At 37.5% G+C, this 19,181-nt stretch overlaps 1 protein-coding gene across 3 annotated transcripts in view; it reads left to right on the top strand.

Annotated features, from left to right (window-relative positions):
- The first annotated feature begins 72 nt into the window (after positions 1 to 72).
- The window catches only part of FCHO2 (FCH domain only 2), an 81,692-nt gene continuing 62,583 nt past the window's right edge, over positions 73 to 19,181 (top strand). For all 3 annotated transcript variants that reach the window (XM_017808206.1, XM_017808205.1, XM_017808204.1), the window contains exons 1-5: positions 73 to 185; positions 9,363 to 9,454; positions 14,450 to 14,524; positions 15,696 to 15,837; positions 15,921 to 16,073. In XM_017808206.1, the coding sequence (XP_017663695.1) occupies positions 159 to 185; positions 9,363 to 9,454; positions 14,450 to 14,524; positions 15,696 to 15,837; positions 15,921 to 16,073 (489 nt within the window). In that variant the 5' untranslated portion in view covers positions 73 to 158. The remainder of the gene's footprint in view (positions 186 to 9,362; positions 9,455 to 14,449; positions 14,525 to 15,695; positions 15,838 to 15,920; positions 16,074 to 19,181) is intronic.

Raw genomic sequence — 19,181 nt, 5'->3', positions numbered from 1 at the left:
GCGGCGGCGGGGCGCAGGCGCGGGGCTGGGGCGGGCCGGGAGCGGCGGCGGCTCCGTCACGGGAAGGGCGGAGCGCGGCGGCGGCGCCCGTTTCCTTCGGCGGCAGCGGCGGCCACGGCCGGGCTCGCCGGTGTTGCCGGGGCGGCGAAGGAGGAGGGATGGCGTACTTCGTGGAGAGCTTCTGGGTAGGTCGGCGCCGCGGGCCGGTGCCGCCGCGCCGCGGGCGGAACGGGCAGGGCGCGGCGCGGGGCAGCCGCGGTCCCCCCTGCGGGACCAGCCTCGGCTCTTACGCCACCCCCCGGGACTGGGCCAGGGCCTGGCGGCGAGGGGCTCATGTCCGCCGCCCCCTGCGCCCGCCGCGCCCGGGCAGGGCCGTGCGGCAGAGGAGGACCCGGAGCCCGCGGCAGGGCAAGGGCACCGCCGCCACTGCCCCGCCGCCGTGCTCGGGCTCCGCTACGGAGAGACGGCGGGGAGAGGGGCGGGATGGGATGGGTGGTCGCCGCGGGGCGCTGGGCCGAGGGTTGCGCAGACGCGACCGTGTGCTCGGGGGTCTGTTTCTGGCGGGCACGGCGGTGCCTGGGTGTGCCCTGGGCTGTCACGGTCTCTGCTGTGCGGGGGAGCAGCACTGGCTGTAGCAGCTTCGCGTTTGTGCCGTGCCAAGGCAGAGCCGCCCCTCGACGCTCCGCGCTTGTAGACCCGTCGCTCGTCTCCTTTGCCCGTGAGGAGCTACAGCCCGAGCACCAGCCGTCCAGGGAAACAACAGGCTTTCCCGTTGGCTCCGGACACGCGATTTTATAAGTCATCTCTGCGGAAATATGCGTGTTTTTAAGTGGGTAGATACATATGGATGAAAAGCTAAACTGTGGGTTTACAAAGTTGTATTTCTTTACATGTTTGGGTTTTTTATGTGCCTCTCTACCAGCTAATAACGGCAACATAAAAATTCTTATTTGTTGAGACTGAAGTGACAGAAAAATGCCTTTTACGTGTTTACTTTTTCAGTGTAAGCAACAGTTAAAGTTTAGGGAAAACTATTTTCACAATTATAATACACTATTCTTGAATATAGGGTATAGTTCAAATCTGTGTTTTATTTGCAGCTTTGTATTTAGTTTTGAGTCCTTACGTTTTGCTCTCAACATACTATTAAAATTTAATGAAACAGAATGTTAGATTTGCTCTCTTGGTATACAAAATCTGTTTAATTTGAAGCCTCAAGTAGGAGATCAGTATTAAACTAATGTGAAAATTTTTTATCTTTCCTAAAAAGAAAATTTATATAAGAAGATGCATTTTCATTGGAAAAGTTACTATTTCCACCTAAGATCAAAGTAAAATAGGAGTTGTTTATGCAGCTATCGCAATGGAAATCAAACATTTTTCTATTAAACTATGTTAAGTACTATCGTACATTCATTTAACTATTTGTCTGATCAATTGTATTTTATTTTGTTAATTAGTTAGTAATTTTGTTGAATCGTTAAAGACAGTGGGCCATTCCCATATGTTCTGTTTCCCTGTCTGTGTCTTCAGAAATCCTATTGGCAAATATGAGGTAGTAGACATCTACCCAAAATTCCCATCCTCTCTTTCTGCTCTGCAAAGTTTCTGCCTTTTAGCTCTGTTAGTAAAACTCCTAGCGTGGGTCATCAATGCATGCCAGGAGAAGGGAAATTTCTTCTATTACTGCAGATTTTTCTCCTGCTTCCAAAAATGACATAAGGTAGAACAAGACGTGTTCTTGTTTGTATTGCAGTGACAATAAAGACATTAGACAGGATCTTAACTTACAAAACTTAACCAAGAAACTTTTGTAATACCTGAGCAGAGTTTTCTTTTGTGTAGAAGTAAAATTAAAAGGAATGGGTAATATTCCTTCTTTACTCTTGTGGGTAAGTGTCTTTCAAGATTAACTGTAGTGATGGATTTGTAAAGTCTTAAAGTATTGAGTTTCTATATATCAGCAAAACTAGACGTAAATTAGAAGTTTGTACATTTTGAATCATAAGGCTTCTCCATTTCTGCTAACTTTTCATAATAGGTTATTGTTCAGTATTGCTACTGCTGTGCTTTGAAAGTCTTGGGACACACTCTCTATAGGCTTTGAATTGTGGTGAGAAAGTTAAGATGGAAATAAGAATGTTAAAATGCACTGAATGCATAATAACTAAAAATTCTAGATGATTAAAATGAAGAGAAATGTGTAAGGAGAAAGGAACGTAGTAGTGTGTAGAACTTATGAAGAATTGTCTTTTATTTCTTGCCTTTGCCTTACCCTTCTAAGTAACACCAGGTAAAATATTTACGTCACCTATGAAATCGAATAATTAGGCTTTTTTAAGTACTGATGTGAAAATGAATCCAAAACATAATTAATATTTGACATGCATGCTCTCAGCAGTTTGCAGCTGAAATTGTTCATTGGAAATGGAAGTCTGGATCTTGAGCTGTATGGTGCTTTCCCTTGATTTGGTAATTTGCTGTAGCTGATAGGAAAAGACATCAGAGTCTTGACTGTCTTAAATGATTTCTTCAGAAAAGGAGAGGGACAAATATGTGAATGTATCAATTCCTTACATACTAATTAAGCTGTTGTCTTGCTAAAAGTACTCGTGTAAACAAAACAAATCTTACCTTCTTTGTTGTAACAGTCTTAAAGCTTATGAGGTTTTCCTCTTGCATTGCTTTTTGAAGTGTCTGAATAGTTACATGTGTTGTTGTTAGAGAATGTAAGAAAATTGGATGTTTTATGGGCCTACCATCTCTTGGAAAGGGGTCTTGGTAAGAGGTCCTTGATAGATAAGACTCTGAAGTACAGAGGCCTGTACTGTATCTTGAAAAATTTTACTATCACTTGCAAGATGCAGGAGTCAGCTACAGGAGCGCGGCAGTCTAAAGCAGCGGTTTTCAAAGTCAGGAGGGTATTTTTGGGTATCAAAAGTTATGAACTAGTAGTACAGGATATAAATGGCTTTGATTCTTATGACTGAATTTTAGGCATACAAGTCACGTGGCCAAACATTCCCAATTCCTAATTAGGATGTTGTCATAAAACATTGTGTGCTTGCTGCTATGTATGTACTGAATCAAAACAGTATTGTACCTTCAAGGTAACACTATTATAAGCTGTTTCCATTAAACATAGCTGCATTTCGTCACTTTGAGTACACTCAGACTGGTATTGTAGAATAGAAAGTGTTCTTTATTGTTGACTTACTGTTTCCTTAACAGAAAATATTGCTTAAGTTTTGACATCGTATTTAAACTGACTGGTGCAGATGATGCTTTTGACATAGTTTAATAGAATTATTATTAACAAGTCAGAAAAATAAGCCCCTTCCAAACCAGTCAGTGTTTGTTTATGAATAGTTTAAAATTAATTTGATTAAACTGTTGGAAGTTCTGTGTATAGTTGAAACTGGTTTCTGTGTAATTCTGTGCTTGGTAACTCTGGAAGTTCTGGGATATAAAAATGTATGTTCATATTGGCTTTGATGAATTTCTTTTATTTTTTGAATTGGTTGTGTTACTTGTAACTTTTAAGAATAGCTGTGTGGAGGATTGATTTTTTTCAGGAGCTTTTGTAACATGGCTGGCAGTATCTAGGTTTAATAATCCTAGCTTTGCAAAGAGACTTGCTCTATTAAGGGTAAAATGTATTTTCCTACAAACATGTGAGTATGACTGACACCGAGACTTGTCATGCTGACATCTGTAGTTCCATTCATATGTTTACACAGCATTACTCTTCTGCTTGGCATACAGCTGGATGCTCTGAGCTGTTGTGCAATATTTGCTTAGTCTCCTTCCTGTGCATGTGTGCATCTAGCATGAGTTGCCATCTTTCCATCTATTTGTTAGAAAATATTTTTAGTTGTCTGTTTATGGAGAAAAATATCTGTCCTTCCTCATATGTGTACAGCTTCTCTGGAGCTGATCTTTTTTTAATATATTGAAGCTGGAAGAAGGAAATTGAAATTGCCAGGTTGCTTTTGTATTCAATCTTCTCAAAACTTCCAGAACTAAAGAAGATATGTTGCATCTGTAAGCATCAGGTGACTGTTTTTTTCAGTACTCCGAGGTTTTTTACAGCTTTTTCAGACACTTACAATTTGAAATTTACTAATAGATAGCTTTCAGAAATGTAACACACATAAAATTAAACACAGGAATGTTTTTTCTATGCAGGGCCCAATAAATCATTATCTAGGTAGAAAGCATGAAACACATGTTACTGATTTGAAACTGCAACAAGGAGTCACAGTCTAAAAAAATTGACAACAGTGTTTTTCAGACTATCTAAAATGAGTTTACATATCCCTGAATTCAGTATCTGATCAGTAATGGGAACTTTAGGGTCACCCCCATAGGAACTGGGTAAATAGAAAGTGCTTTTAACAGAATATAAGCTTTTTACACTAATAGATGTTAATGTTGAACAGTTTTGATCCAGAGGAGATAGTGCTTGCACTCAATTTGATTAGAAACATACGAAATAAATGCCACTGCAGATTGCCCAGAAATTTCTGGCTACTTTATTAAATGTGGATTTTAAATTCAGAATCACTTTTATTGCAACAAACAAACATAGTCTTAAAACTTTTAAAATTATTTCAAGTAGTTCAGTGGAACACAGTTCCTGTAATCTGTTTCCTGTTATGCACAAGCCATGGAAATGCTGCTTTCTGAGTTCACATTTGCTGACAGGGCTACTTTCATTTCCATGAGGAAATCATTGCAACTAGTTCTTGATGAAGGGAAATGGAAGGACTGCTTGCCCTTGCTTTCTGTAACTTTAATTTGTTTTGTGTGCCAGGTTGGTCAGTAGTGCTTCATTGTAGGCTTATTTAAGTGAGGTGTTTACTTGCATTTGGAGTTCTCTTTCCTCCTATGGACTGCTGTCAGGGGACACCTGTGCTGTAGATACAAAAGAGCTTTCTTACAGCAGGATATAATAGGAAACCTCAACAAGAACACCAGCTTCCAAAGAGGTTTTGTTAGCTCTGAGAAAGGAGAAAACTGCTAATGAACTTCAGAGCAATTAAATGTTGCCTATATGGAGAGGGGACCACTTATTTTGCATTCTCATACGCAGTTTTACAGTTGTTTTCTGTTGAGTAATGACAGGATCATCCTCACCGGATGGTGGTTTACCTGCAGAATGACACTCAGAATGGTCTGTCAAACTGATCTGGAAGTCTGTTACATAGAACCTGATGTTATACATGACAACAGAGAATCCTCTTTCTTTGATATGCAACTTGTAGAAGAATATTCATCTGACTTCGCTGTCTATCTGTTATGGCAGTGGATGGTAGCTGCTTCTGAATGGGAGTGGAAGGTTTCACCAGTTCCTTCTACTGTGTGCTGCATTAATTTATTTTTAAGTGGACCGGTACTGTTCTTTTAGTGATCACAGCTGTACTGTTGCCCCTGGAAAAGAGCAGGTAAAAACACCCAATGAAGAAGAAGTGTCTAGGCACACAATTTCCATGGACAGAATTCTGTGCAGTACGTGTGGGGAGGTGAACTGCTGAGGAAAAACAACCAAAACACGGTGTTTATGGCCCGTGTGTATGCAAGAGAATACATAGTTGGCTTTTGTAAATTGAACAACTTTTCATCTTAGCCACCACATATACAATGTAAATGTTAAATACAAAATAACTCTAGTTGCTGCTCTTCACAAACATAACTACTGAGTGGAGAAACTGTGAATATGTTGTATAGCTTTTCCTAAAGCAGAAAAATATCTGCTCTCTGCACTGAGATACTGTACTTAATTTGGCTTAGGTACACATGTGTCTCCAAACATGAGTAGCATTGTCATCAGGTTAGTCATCAGAACTGTTGATCATGTAAAAGAGTTTTGAAGTCTAGATGTTTATGCTTTTAGGTAGAGCCTGATATTGGTCAGATAGGTTGTACTTCACATTATATGTGAAGCTATGTCTTTTAGTTGTGCCAGGCTTAAACCCCATGAGCCCTCAAATCTGGGTGCCTGCTTTCAGCTTGGTGTTTTGTTGAAACTTTAATGTATTTTGCACATAGACTCTTAAGCTCTGATAGCTATTGATAACATATAAGGAATATGGCTTTCAAGGGACTTATTTTAATTAAGAACAGTATCTATTCTGATTCTCTGTCATGCTTTCTACTATTTTATGTTAAGTCAGGAACAAGAGCAGGACTGATTAGAAAACCTAATTGAAGTGGAAAAATTACTTCCTTTGCAGTAACCTTCAGTTACAGTTTGGGAACAAGATAATGATGGCAATTGGTTGTTTTGGTTCGTTCCATTCTCTAAAGATTTGCACAGTTACATTTCTGACAGTTTATCAGAAGGGCTGCAGCCAGAGACTGGGTCATGGCTAAGCTACCCTTCCTGCATTTCTAAAGTGACAGGAAATTTATGGAGCTCCAGTGTAGAAAAGGCCCTAATGGGACCTTCTCAAAAAGTTGAGAAGTGGCCTATGTTCAGTGCATTTTGACCGTGTTGGTTTAGAAAGAATAAACACTTTACAGCAAAGAACATTTCATAAAGGAGAATTTTATTTGTTTTTCTGGAAGAAATGCCTAATAATTACTTGTAAATGCTTATCTCTAAATTTCAGCACAGTAATAACTTTGGAGTAGTTTAATAAGAATTATATTCTGTATTCTAATTGAAAGCATTGGTGAAGTCTTAATTATAGTGCAGTGGCATTCAGGGTTTATATTGATTAACTGCATAAAGTTAATAAGTTAGTGTACCAGTATTCAAAGTTACTGTGGGCTTCAAACTACAAGAAAAAGTGTTTGGATAGGAGCGAAAGGGGAGTGAAACTATTTAAACTGGTACTTCAAAGAGTAAAACAACATTTAAAAAGAAATTACATTTTCTACTAATTGGTGTTCTTATACTTTTGTTTTTCAGTCTTGGTAAAACCTTGCTCTGTAGATAGTCCTTTTAGAGTTTGCTCTATTTAATGTGTTTTGTTTATGCTGCTTGTACTTTTTACAGACTGTAATTACACTCATGCCAAACTGATTTGAATTTTGATGCACTTTTTCAGGTTACAACTTACTGCAATCTTAGGAACTGTGATTTTATAGGATATTTTTTCTCTTTGTTTGGTTTTGCTTTCCCCAGTGCTTGGAAGAAGTAAAGCAAATAATCCTGACTAGTAATCTGAATCAAATTGCCTTCAGTTATCTGTTATTTGTAAATTTATATGTCTGTGTATGGTATCCTTTAAGGCAATTTGCAGCTTCGCAGAAGTGGACTTAATACCATGGCTGCTGTGAAGTTCTTCTAGACTGCTTCTACTTATTGAAGATGGCAGATTCCTGCATGCCTTCTCCTTGCTCCCGCCTCTTTGGCTGAGCAATGCAGCTTGTTCGTGTCCTTGTAGTGATCTGGATCAGTGCTCCTTGTTTTTATTTGCCAGCTTTATTTTTCAGCTGTATAATTTCCCTTATCAGGTTTGCCTTTGGCTGCACAAACAAATTTTTGCAGAATTGAACAGACAGAAACGTTTGGAAGGGTATATGACCAAATTCTCAGGCTCCTCTCACTGACAATATAGAGCTGCCTTTGTGAAAAGTCCAGGATTTTAAGGATGTGAAAGTACTTAGATGTATCCGGAGGAGAGCAACAAGGCTGGTAAGAGGGCTGGAAGGCATGTCCTGCAAGGAGCTACTATGGACTTTGGACTTGTGTAGTTTGGAAAAAAAAAGGAGGCTGAGGGTGACCTGATTGGTTTCTACAGCTTCCTGAGCAGAGAATATGGGGAGAGACATGATCATCTCTTCTCCCTGGAATCCAGTGATAGGGATGCATAGGAATGGTTGAAAACTGTGCCAGGGAAGATTCAGATTGGACATTAGGAAGCATTCCTTTACTCTGAGAGGGTAATCAAAAACTGGAACAGGGTTGCTAGAGAGGGTGGTCAGTGCCTTGAGCCTGTCAGTCTTTAAAGGGGCATTTGGACTATGCCCTTAACAACATGATTTAACTTCGGGTCAGCTCTGAGGTGGTCAGCCAGTTGGGTGAGATGATGACTGTAGATCTCTTCCAGCTGAAATAATCTATTCCATTCTATCCTATCCCATCCTAGTCTTCTTTCCCTTCCACTTGGAACACGCGTGCAGTTTTCATTACAGCATGCTTCTGTATCTTTTGTAGGAGCAGCATTATAGATCTGAACCTTCTGGAAGAGAGGAGGGGAATGGATAGTTTGACAGGAAAACCTTTATAGTAGCAGTGCTATTATGCCGTGTCTTGCGTCTCCTTCCTCTCATTTCTACTATTGTTGCATTCTCCTGTCAGGTGGAAATTCACCATAGTGCCAGAGGTCATAATCTGACTGAGTTTATTAATTAGTGTTTTGGGCAGTGTCTCACTTTTATTACTGAGGTATGCCTTACTCGAGGGAAAATGTTTTAAAACTTCAGAACAGAAAAAGGAAAGCTTTTTGTTAGAAGGAAGAGATTAGTGATTTTTTTTTTTATAAAAAGCAGAAGAAGATAAATGAAGTGTGATGTATTGGGGAAACAGGATATCTAGTGGTCTCTAAGTGTGAATTTCAGTTCATGGAAAATAATGGAAGATATAAAAGAATGAAGAGATAGTACAGTACTTAGTGAAAGAATACAAGATTGCTAGAAATCTACAAAAGAAATGGCTTTGAATATCATCATCATGGCTGGGCTTTGCAAACAAAGATTTGGGAGGGCTCTACCCACGTTTGTTGCAAGCGTGTTGGTGGCTAAAAAGGCCAATACGAGACAGGCACGTCCGGTTGCAAAAGGCACAGCAGAAAGACTCCTTAGGTGGTATATTCTGCAAGGCACGATTCTTTCTGCGTTGTCTTTTCTCCTCGGGGGTGATCCTGCGTGCTTTCTCAAAGGCATCAGCAGCGTTATAGATGGTGTGTCTCCAGACTTCCCGATTGGAGGCCAAAGCAGACCAGTTATGTTGATCAATATGGCCAAGGCTGAGATGTTGTTTCAGGGAGTCCTTGTATCTCCTCTTTGGGGCTCCTCTCTTGCGGCAGCCGGTGGCAGGTTCACCATAGAGAACGATCTTAGGGAGGCGGTGGTCCTTCATCCTGGAGACGTGTCCTGCCCAGTGCAGCTGTGTTCTCAGCAACATGGCCTCAGTACTTGTGATATAGTCTACAAATATGTGATAGATGGGTAGTAGTAGCTGTGAGGTGATTTTAGTTTGGCTTACATTTATGGGATTAGTGGGAACTAACAGCAGTTTTTAAAAAGCTGAAACATTAGAAATAATTCACTTGATGAAACTTGAGCAGTTATTAAAATGCATAAGTTCAAACACGTTGTGTTTCATAGTTCTGCTTTCTATTTATCTTTAGGGAGAAAGGAACAATGGCTTTGATGTCCTCTATCATAACATGAAACACGGACATTTGTCCACAAAAGACTTAGCAGACTTTATAAGAGAAAGGTAAGTATTCATCCTTGGTAATCCCAGGTCTTTAATATAATGTTTGTGGTTTCTATTGTTTATCATTGCGTTTTAACAGTAATGTGCAAAATATGTTAAAAATCAATTATAATTTTAATATATCTCTTATATCCTACAGGAATATCTATATTTATTCCATTCACTTAGAACTGAATAGAGACCAGTTAAGCAGGAGTTCATAACAACCTTCTAATTTTTCAGGTTTTATTAAAAAAACTAGAGTAAAAGTCTAGAAGTGTCACATTAGCTGTCCAGCAATTTATTTAAATTATTTGAAATTTTTCATCCTGTTTGGAAGAAAAAAGATAATTTAAAGTTGCAAAAATTATCAGTTTTACAGAGGTTTTGATTAGAGATGCAGAATTATAGCAACTGCTAGTATAATCTTTAAAAAATTATACTTTCAGATATTGAGAGAATAGGTTTGTTAAAGAAAAGAGTGATATGTAGGGACAGGAAAATAGCATGCAGAAAATAACACGGGTTCTTCTCTGAAATGGAAGGAATAAGACTGAAATCTGAAAATGTCACAAGTACCAAAACAGTGCTTTTTTTAGTTCTTTTTGAAAGAAGAGTGCTCTTCTGCTGTGCTGAACAAAGGAATTTCCTTTCTGAAGGAAATTGTATGTTTGCTTCAGGATTTTGTCTTCATTCAGTTACGGACACTAGATAACACATGGAAAATACTCACAAGGGACTGATTGAGGAGGGCACAGCCCAAGTAATCTTGTGTTTTAAGAAGCCCTGATTTCAGAGAATGCATTATGAAGCCACACAGGATTCCAGTGAAATCCTCTGTTGGATTGAGCAGGCGGATATCCCATTGTTCACAAGTAGTATGAAATGCTTAACGCTTCACAAACTTACACATATTAAAACATTTTGGCCCAAGTTTCTGCTAATTAGTTCTTGCGGTTTGTCAAGAAGGGGACAATTTTTTTTCCTCATTTAAGCATACATTTAAATAACTTCTGAAGAGTAATGACTATGTAGGAATACATTATCCTTCAGTGAGAAGTCAAGAAATGTTTTTTCCTGTGCATGGATCAGGAAAGATATGCAGCCATCTTACAGCATTTTTTGTAAGATTTGTTAAAAAAATTCAGTTCACGTTAACTCACTGAGATTCCCTAGAATTTTAGTGCTGCCCTGGAATTTATTTGATAAGACTGCAGTATAGTTCCTTAAGAGCGGCTCCCTGGGATTGGAAAACATCTGTCAGTGATGCAGACCATAAGCACTAAGTTTAGTCCTTTCCAATGACCTTCTCCCATCAGGATATTAAACCTCCATGGAGTATTCTTCAACCCTCTTTTACTGCCACATCTGAGTGTGCCAGGCTGCAATTAGAAAAAAACAGTTGAGTAATGAATAGATACTTCAAGTGAGAGGATGAATCACTGATCAGTCACAGCCTAAGCTACCAGTAGTTTGTGGCATACAGTTTAGTTTCAGAGAAATGGAGACACGTCAAAATTTGGTGTCCTCACTATACTAAAACCTTTTAGGAGATAACATCTAGGCAGTGAAGCCCTTTGCTGCCATTGTGAAGTTACTGTGGGATGTCAGTCAACATCCTGGGAGATTAAAATGGTTGAGTAGGACACATTTTTTCACATGAGTCAAATTCTTGGTCTCAAAAAGAAATTTGATTGCACAGTATTTCAGCAGTATTTTACAATGGTCCAGTTGTCTTGTCCATGATCTATTTTGCATATTTGTTTATTGCAGAGAAATTGAGATGTTGCACACTATTATCTGCTCCCCTCCTTGTTTTGCAGATTACAGTCTAAATAGTGTTTTACAGTACCGTTTTCTGCTAGAAATATGTTAAGTGGATGGGCAACATTTATTAGGAGTCGCTGAGATTTTATGCTTCGTTGTTTTTATGCTCTGACTTTTGTGTACCTGATTTTCTGAACCCTTCGCTATGAAAACTAAACTTATATAAATTTGAACTTCACATCTGTCCTTCCATGCCTTTTGACACACCAGCTTTTTTGCCTTTTTTTTTTTTTAATAAGTGGATATATAAGAGAGTGAAAACTGAGAACTATTGAACAGGTAGAGATAGATCCAAGTTTTTGGTGATACTTTTAACAAGTTAGAGTACTTACATGTTCTTAGCACTGTGTTTGGATGTACAGACTGCTTAGGGCACAAAGGAGACATGTCTATATGAAGCCCATCTCTGTTACTTGTACTGTTCAGAACAAGTAACTAAACTGCTGCTTAGTTGTGCGTAGCCTAATTAGGTAAGCATACTGTTTCCTTTTCTCCAGGATTAGTAATGAAAAAAAGGAAAAAATGTGTAAGATATTGGATAACTTTTTTTAATTATAGTTAGCATAAGGATTTCTTTTTTAAGAATTTTCTCTCAAAATTTCTGTAAGACTATTCTGAGATTGTAAAGTTGTTCTCTCTGAGGAAAAAAAAAAAGTGTTTGAAGTGTATTAATTTGTAATAATATTTCTATGCTGTATCTACTATTCCTAGTGGATATCCCTAGAAGGAACAGAGATTTTCCTCTTTGTCTGTGTTCAGTGAGTCAATACCAATTCAATTTTCACTTTTTCAGTTTTGCTCTTGAGTATTTGTTATTGGTCAAGTACTAAAAGAACTGAAAGGCAGTAGGATCTGTGGTTCAGGAGCATGTAATCCGAAAGAGTTTTCTGGCAGGCAATCTGCTCAGTATTGGGGGGGGACAGGTTACCAATCTGCTAAAAGAGAGATACCTTTTGTTAGAATCACAGAATAGTTTGAAGGGACCTTAAAGATCATCTAATTCCAACCCCTCTGCCGAGGGCAGGGACACCTTCCACTAGACCAGGTTGTTCATGTCCGATCCAACCTGGCCTTGAATATAAAGGCTATGCTTTCTTGATAAAGCTTGTAGAAAATTTGGGGGTTTAAAGAAGTGAAAATAAGAAGGTTGGGCTGCCCACATAGGTGTTTTTCCTTTAAATACTGGGAAGATTTTGTAGGTGAGCTGTCTTGTTTTTGAGTGTATTTAGTAACTAAGCTGTTTATATGTAAGAAACTACTCTGCTCATCTAGGAGCCAAATAGGAACAGGAATATGTTGGCTTTTCTCCAGTAGACTTTTTAATGTTTTTCTGTACCACTTGCCTGTAAGCATTGTAAAAAGAATCTTCTAGATCAGATGAAATTGGCAATGCATATATTCCCATTTAACTTTTAAATGTTAAGCAAGTCTCAAGCAAAGACAGATGTTCAAATGGGTGAAAATTAATTTAATTTTTTTAATTTAAGGAGTTCATAGTGTGTTACCTGTACGTCAGAGTGCTCTGGAAAGTCAGTTGATAGGACAAATGTAAATATATATTCCCAGCTGGTCCGTAACAGCATCTTCTAGTTGCTGGTATTTATAATGGATGTATGTTGATGTTGTGTGGTAAATGACAGAACTCCAGTTTTGTGAAGATTGCTCAGGCAAGTATGCTGTAAATTGGTCCAAGGAAGAGATGTGAATTTTGGTCAGAATTCTTGTATTTAAAAAATAAGGAGGATAAATAAGTCATTGTGGTAATTAAAAAAAAACAAACACTGCCTGTGCTTGGTGTGTATGTTCTTGCTGCTGTACAGTAAGCAAGAATTCCAAACCTTGGGAATTTAAACTTAATCAAAGGTATGTTCATATGTGGAAGTAGGATAAAGTTAATTGAAAGTTAATTGACCTTTTTTTTTGTGGTGAATAACTTCACACTAGATGATATTTAAAATGTAATTTATTTATTCCATATTACAATTTAATCCCCTTTTCCAAATTGATTTTCAACTAATAGGATAGTTATTTTGGAAGGTTTTAATACATGCCTCTGTCTCAGGTGACTACTGCTGCTTTGTTACATATTTTCACAAAGCAATTATTTTTGCTTGGAAAGCGTTGCTGTACAGGAGAGATAAAAACCTTTGTCTTAGATTATAGTCGTGCTGTAACTTGAGAGAGGGGTGAATTCTTCATTTCCCTTTTTTGTTCTCTTTTCTCCCTGTGTAAAGGCATTATGCAGCAGGAAAGAAATTGCTTCAAGCTTTTCAAAAAAAGGCGATTACAGTATTTACTGAAATACAAGATGCTTCTAAATCTAAGTTGGTGCTACATAATTAATATTGGTTTAGGGTAGAAAATACTGTGTGTCTTCAATAGTAGGAGGGTGAGGAAGGCCTTGCACAGTCACTGCTGCAATAGGTTATTCCATGTCAATTGCCCCAGCAGAGGCTCTGAGGAGGAAATCTGTGCTGACCCATGGATTTCGCATCTCTGCAAGACAGGTGAAATTATGTGTTCAAATGAAGGAAAATATAATAAAACTTTGTGTAGGGAAGAAATTTTCCAAAATAAATCTGAATGTACTGAGACAACCTTCTTTAAAAATAAGTATAAAAAGAAGAACACAAGACTTACCACTACATATTATTTGGCTTCCAAACTCAGATATCACTATGCAAAGAATTTAAACAAAGGAATAAACAACCCCCCCATAACAAGACTAGACAAGACCTCATTTTGTTTAATGTGATTGCTCAGTAAGCATTCAGTTTGTTTATTGTGATATTTTCATTACAAATATATTTTATTTTGTTGCTGTGTAAGTCTCTCCTGCTTAGACAGTGCTAGACAGGTGATGGTTATGACACTTCATTCTGTCTGTTACTAAAAAATGTTAAAAGCAGTTGAGAACAGCAAATAGGAAGGAAGGAATGGTATTTTTCAAGTCTTCAGTTCCTATGTTTTACTTGTTCTGTTCCCTATAATGTTCCGTCACAGGGTTCTTAGATTATTTTTTTAAATATAGTAATGTAATTTTTCATAAAGATTTTGAGGGGTCATTAAAATGGAGTAATTTTCAGCTAAAGTAAAAAGTCCTTTGTCTTGTACCTTTAGAATGCATATTCAACTTTCTTCAAATGTCTTCAAAATTTCAATTATGCTTTTGATGGTTTTCTTTGTCAGGGCTACAATAGAAGAGACATATTCAAGGTCAATGACAAAACTAGCCAAATCAGCAAGCAATTACACTCAACTTGGGTAAGTAAGTGTACATAAGAGAGAAATAAATATCTGCATGCCTATTAAGAATCAAGTTTGATTCTGAGTATTTTATTGCTGATGTTGAAGGTTAGCATAACTTTGCCACCTTTAAAAATGATTGTTAGTTCTTCAGTAACAATGCAAAATATCATGCAGCTATGATAAAAACTAAGACAGCACAGTTTTTTAAAACTATGAATAAAAAGACCAAAGGCCAAACATGGAGAAACTGTCTGTTCCCCTGTGCACAGTTCTTTTCAGACGTATGACTTCTGTTATGTGTTCTCAAGCCTATGGAAATTATTTTGAAGAGAGAACTTATGGTCTGTAAATGTGGTAGTTAATTTATTTGTTTCTGTTTTTTCTGGTGTTGGAGTGCTATCTGTCCTCAGAGATGTTCAGAATGAGACTTTTCCATAGATTCATTCCATAGCTTAATGGAAGTTTTATACACAGAGTATAAAAAAAAGGAATGATTAATGGATTCTTTTTCATCAGAAAGATTAGACCAGTGCTTCAATGGGTATGGTTAGTGTTAATTTTTTTTAGCAGCATTAACCAGGAAATTGAGTTAGAAATATATCTTTAGAATATCTAGAGAAGTCAATTCAGCACAGAAATCTCAATCTGAGAGATGATCCCACCTTCCTGTGCCATACAGTTCAAGTCTGTTGATCAGTAAATTCCTTTTGTTGATCAACAGACCATCTTTGGCAATATATTTTTTTGCATCTTACGCCTGCAGTGGCGTAAGACAACTACAAATTAACTGACCAATACATTTCTGATTTGTTCTCACTGTTCAAGTATATACATAAAAATACTTACTGCATGTTAGATTATTTTGAGCTGCTCTTGCACCATCTTACCACTTGGTATTATTGTGTGCTGTTAATAGAGAGGATTAAATTAACTTTGCTTTGATTTACTAATAAGAGTCAATACGGGTAAAACAGAAAACATAAAAAATTAGTAGATAGGATGTCAAGTACATTTGGAACATATTTAATATGAATTTACAGCAGTTGTTGGGGGGTTTGTTTGTTTCAATTTTAGGAACTGAAGTGAACTGTAAATTTCTTGATTACCCTTTGGCACTATTAAAAAAAAAAGCCTACTAAAAGAAAAAAATCCAGATGAACATTAAGTATTATTTTCCTCAATCTAGGACATTTGCACCAGTTTGGGATGTTTTCAAAACCTCAACAGAAAAACTAGCAAGCTGTCATTTGGATCTTGTGCGGAGATTACAAGAACTAATAAAAGAAGTTCACAAGTATGGAGATGAACAAATCAAAGCTTATAAAAAGGTTATTAATTTTCTCTTATGCATGTCCAATGACTTGTTAACATTAAAGTGATTTGCTTTTGACAACCGTGTGATATTTGGCAGACTAAAGAGGATGTTTCAGGAACTTTGGAAGCAGTGCAAAATATTCAAAGTATCACTCAGGCCTTGCAGAAATCAAAGGAAAACTACAATACAAAGTGTGTGGAACAAGACCGCCTGAAAAAGGAAGGAGCAACGCAGAGAGAAATTGATAAGGTAGCTCTGTCTTACTTTAACTGTGTTGTTAATCAGTAATGTGTTCACCTTGTGTTAATAAAATGCTTTGAAAGGGTTAAGTGTAATTAAAAGTAGTAGTTGCGACTTTTATAATGTGCATGATATTTTGAATACCCAGTGATGTTTTGTTTATTCTTACTTCCTTCTCTGTTCTAATCACACTGCAGTTCTAATTCTTTATTTTGTACATACCTGCATTATATGGTAGTATTGTTTAATGGCTTTTACAGAAATCGCGCATAATTTTTTTTAGCATCTATTATGTTTTTGATTATATTTCCTTATATTGTTTTATGTGGCGTATGGATATTTCTTCCCTAGACTTAATTTTTTCCTTCATAAGTTCTTCTGATACACTAGTTACTAGATTACCTAAAATAAAATGTCAATTTTGTTTGATTGACACAAATAGTCAGTGCCCTTGTTACTGAACTAAGGAGTAATTGTGTTGTCCCTTTTATGGGTTAAGGTAACTAATTACATGAATATTTGAAGTCTGTTCCATTGAGAAAAAAAACATGTAATCAATACTTTCAGCGCTAATTTAAAAGGTTCCAATTTCATGGACCAGAAATTCAAGGGATGAGTATCTTGATGTTGTATTTAGTACTGCCCTTGGGTTATGGCAGATCCATTTGATCCATTCAGACAAAATGTCTGAGGTTGGCAGAGACCTCTGGAAGTCATCCTGTCTATCCCCCATGCTCAAGAAGGGCTACCTCAAGCCAGTTACCCAGGACCACATCTAAGTGGCTTTTTAGTGTCTCCAAGGATGGAGATTACACAGTCTCTCTGAGCAGCCTCTGCCGGGGCTCAGTCACCTTCACAGGAAAAAGGTGTTTCCTGAGGTTCAGAGGGAACTTCTTGTGTTTTCTGTTAGTACCCGTTGCTTCTGGTTCTGTCACTGTGCAACGCTGCAAAGAGCCTGACTTTGTCCTCCCTTCAGGTATTTATATGTATAGATAAGATTCTCCCTAAGGCTTCTCTTCTCCAGGCTGAGCAGTTTCAGTGCTCTCAGCCTTTTCTCATGGGAAAGGTGCTTCAGTCCCTTGATTGCTTTCATTGCCCTTTAGTGGACTGCAGTACCTCCATGTCTCTCTTGCAATGGACAACCCAGAACTAGACACTACTGCAGGTGCCGCCTTACCAGTGCTGAGTGGAGGGGGAAGGATCACCTTCCTTGACCTGCTGACATCACTGTAACTTTTTCCTGTTTTCAGGAATCTAACTAGTAGAGGAAAGAGGTCACATTTCCTCATCTCTAACTAGAACTTCTCTTATTAAATCTTGATTTCTCTGCTGATTTCCACTTTCATTAACTGATCTGTGTAAGATTTTGTGCTTATTAAAATGATCTTTGTGCTTTTTTTACTACTATCTTGATAAAATTGGTTATTGTCACTGGTGACAAAAGTGATTCTGTTCACCATGTTCCAGTTGTTTCAGATTGATATAAATCTAGCCTTTTTTTCCCCCTAGCTTTTGTCTCAAACAACAGTTGATGTTGGATTCTAGACGTGAATCAGAAATATGTGTGTTGGCAGATGTTTTTCTGCCAGTATATTCAAAGTATAATTTTTCTGAATTCTTGTAAATACGTTAAAACTTTTCAGGAGGAAAAGCTGACTTGATGGAAAGCTTGTTTTTAAGATGTACCATTACCCTTATTAATTTGGAAATAAAAAAGTGTTCAGCCTGAGAGATGACTACATGAGAAGAGAGAAAGAGGAAGCACTGTAGGAGGAAGGTCATTTTCTGCTGGTTTGTGTATCTTCCTAGATACAATTAGATCACAGTTGAACGCTCTGCAAGTACTTAAAAAATGTTTCCAGTGGGAGCAGGTAACTGGTACTGTCACATCTCTTCAGTCATGCATCTATGCAAATTTACACTTGTAATTTCATAAACAGGGTGACTAAAGATTGTATTCATTTATTTTTTCTTTGGTAGAAAATAGATTTATTACATTAAGCACAACATGAAAACTGTTTTCTATCAAAACCACAGAATAACTGCTTTATAAGAAAACAAGGGATCTATACCAGTATACAAAGCCAAATGTTTGGAGAGATACTTTATTGAAGAGTCTGAGGAGGTATCTGCAGCTGAAAGTTAATACTAAGTTGTGTAATGATTTCCTGTTGTTCTCTGACATGTGAACTTCTCTATATATAGTGACTTAACAAAAAATTCTTGACTGATCCTTTTCTTTCACTTACTGTAAATTTGCTAAACATGGTTCTAGCAATTGCTGCACCTGAGAATAGTCACATCCTGTTTTCAGGAGACATTAGTTGCTAATCAGTGTTCATGTGTTTTGTCATTTTGTCTGTCCTGCTGAGTAGTTAGTTTTTTAAATGCTTTTCAGCATTAATACTCGGATTCTGCTCATCGTTAAACATGATAGGAGATGGAGAATGTTTTTGTTTTGTCAAAATCCCTTGCACATGGGGTTCAGTTACATAATGCTTTACCAGAAAACCCTTTTTTTTAAGTCTTTTAACTTAGCATTTCCTTCCTTTTCAATGGATATATTTGGAATGATCTTACTGCAAAGCAGTCTTAATCAGTTTTAAAAACAAGGAAAAGTGAAACTGTAGCTTTGTTTCCTTATTCCTTTGAAGTCTTGGTTATGTTTCTGCAGGTGAACAAGTGCTAATGCTATATTGTTACTCATGATTTTCTGTTATTTTTCTCTTGGAAATTGCAGAATCAATCTCTCTATTGCCAGAGGGCATATTTCTATTAATTCATTTGAGTGTTAGAGATAATGATCAGCTTTACAACTCATTGCAAGTAAAAAATAGTTTCTGTTTTTACTGTGAGTCAGATGAAATTAATTGGAAAGGGGAAGAGGGCTACTCAGAACTGGAACAAATGGTGAATATACAGCTGTCTTTATTGATGTCATTAACAATTCAGGAGTTCTTTTGATTTACAACTGATTGGAAATTTCAATGAGATAAAGTAGGCACATTTAACAAAAAAGGCTTAGGGGGAAAAATGATGTTCAAAATTATTTTTATTTTCATTGGCATTTAACTTGGAAATAGAATATCAAAGGTTTGAAAGACTTCATCTCGTTCA

Source organism: Lepidothrix coronata, unplaced genomic scaffold (genome assembly GCF_001604755.1).
Source record: "Lepidothrix coronata isolate B3197 unplaced genomic scaffold, Lepidothrix_coronata-1.0 Scaffold22, whole genome shotgun sequence".
NCBI classification, from domain to species: Eukaryota; Metazoa; Chordata; class Aves; order Passeriformes; family Pipridae; genus Lepidothrix; species Lepidothrix coronata.
This window is presented reverse-complemented; position numbering and strand designations above follow the sequence as displayed.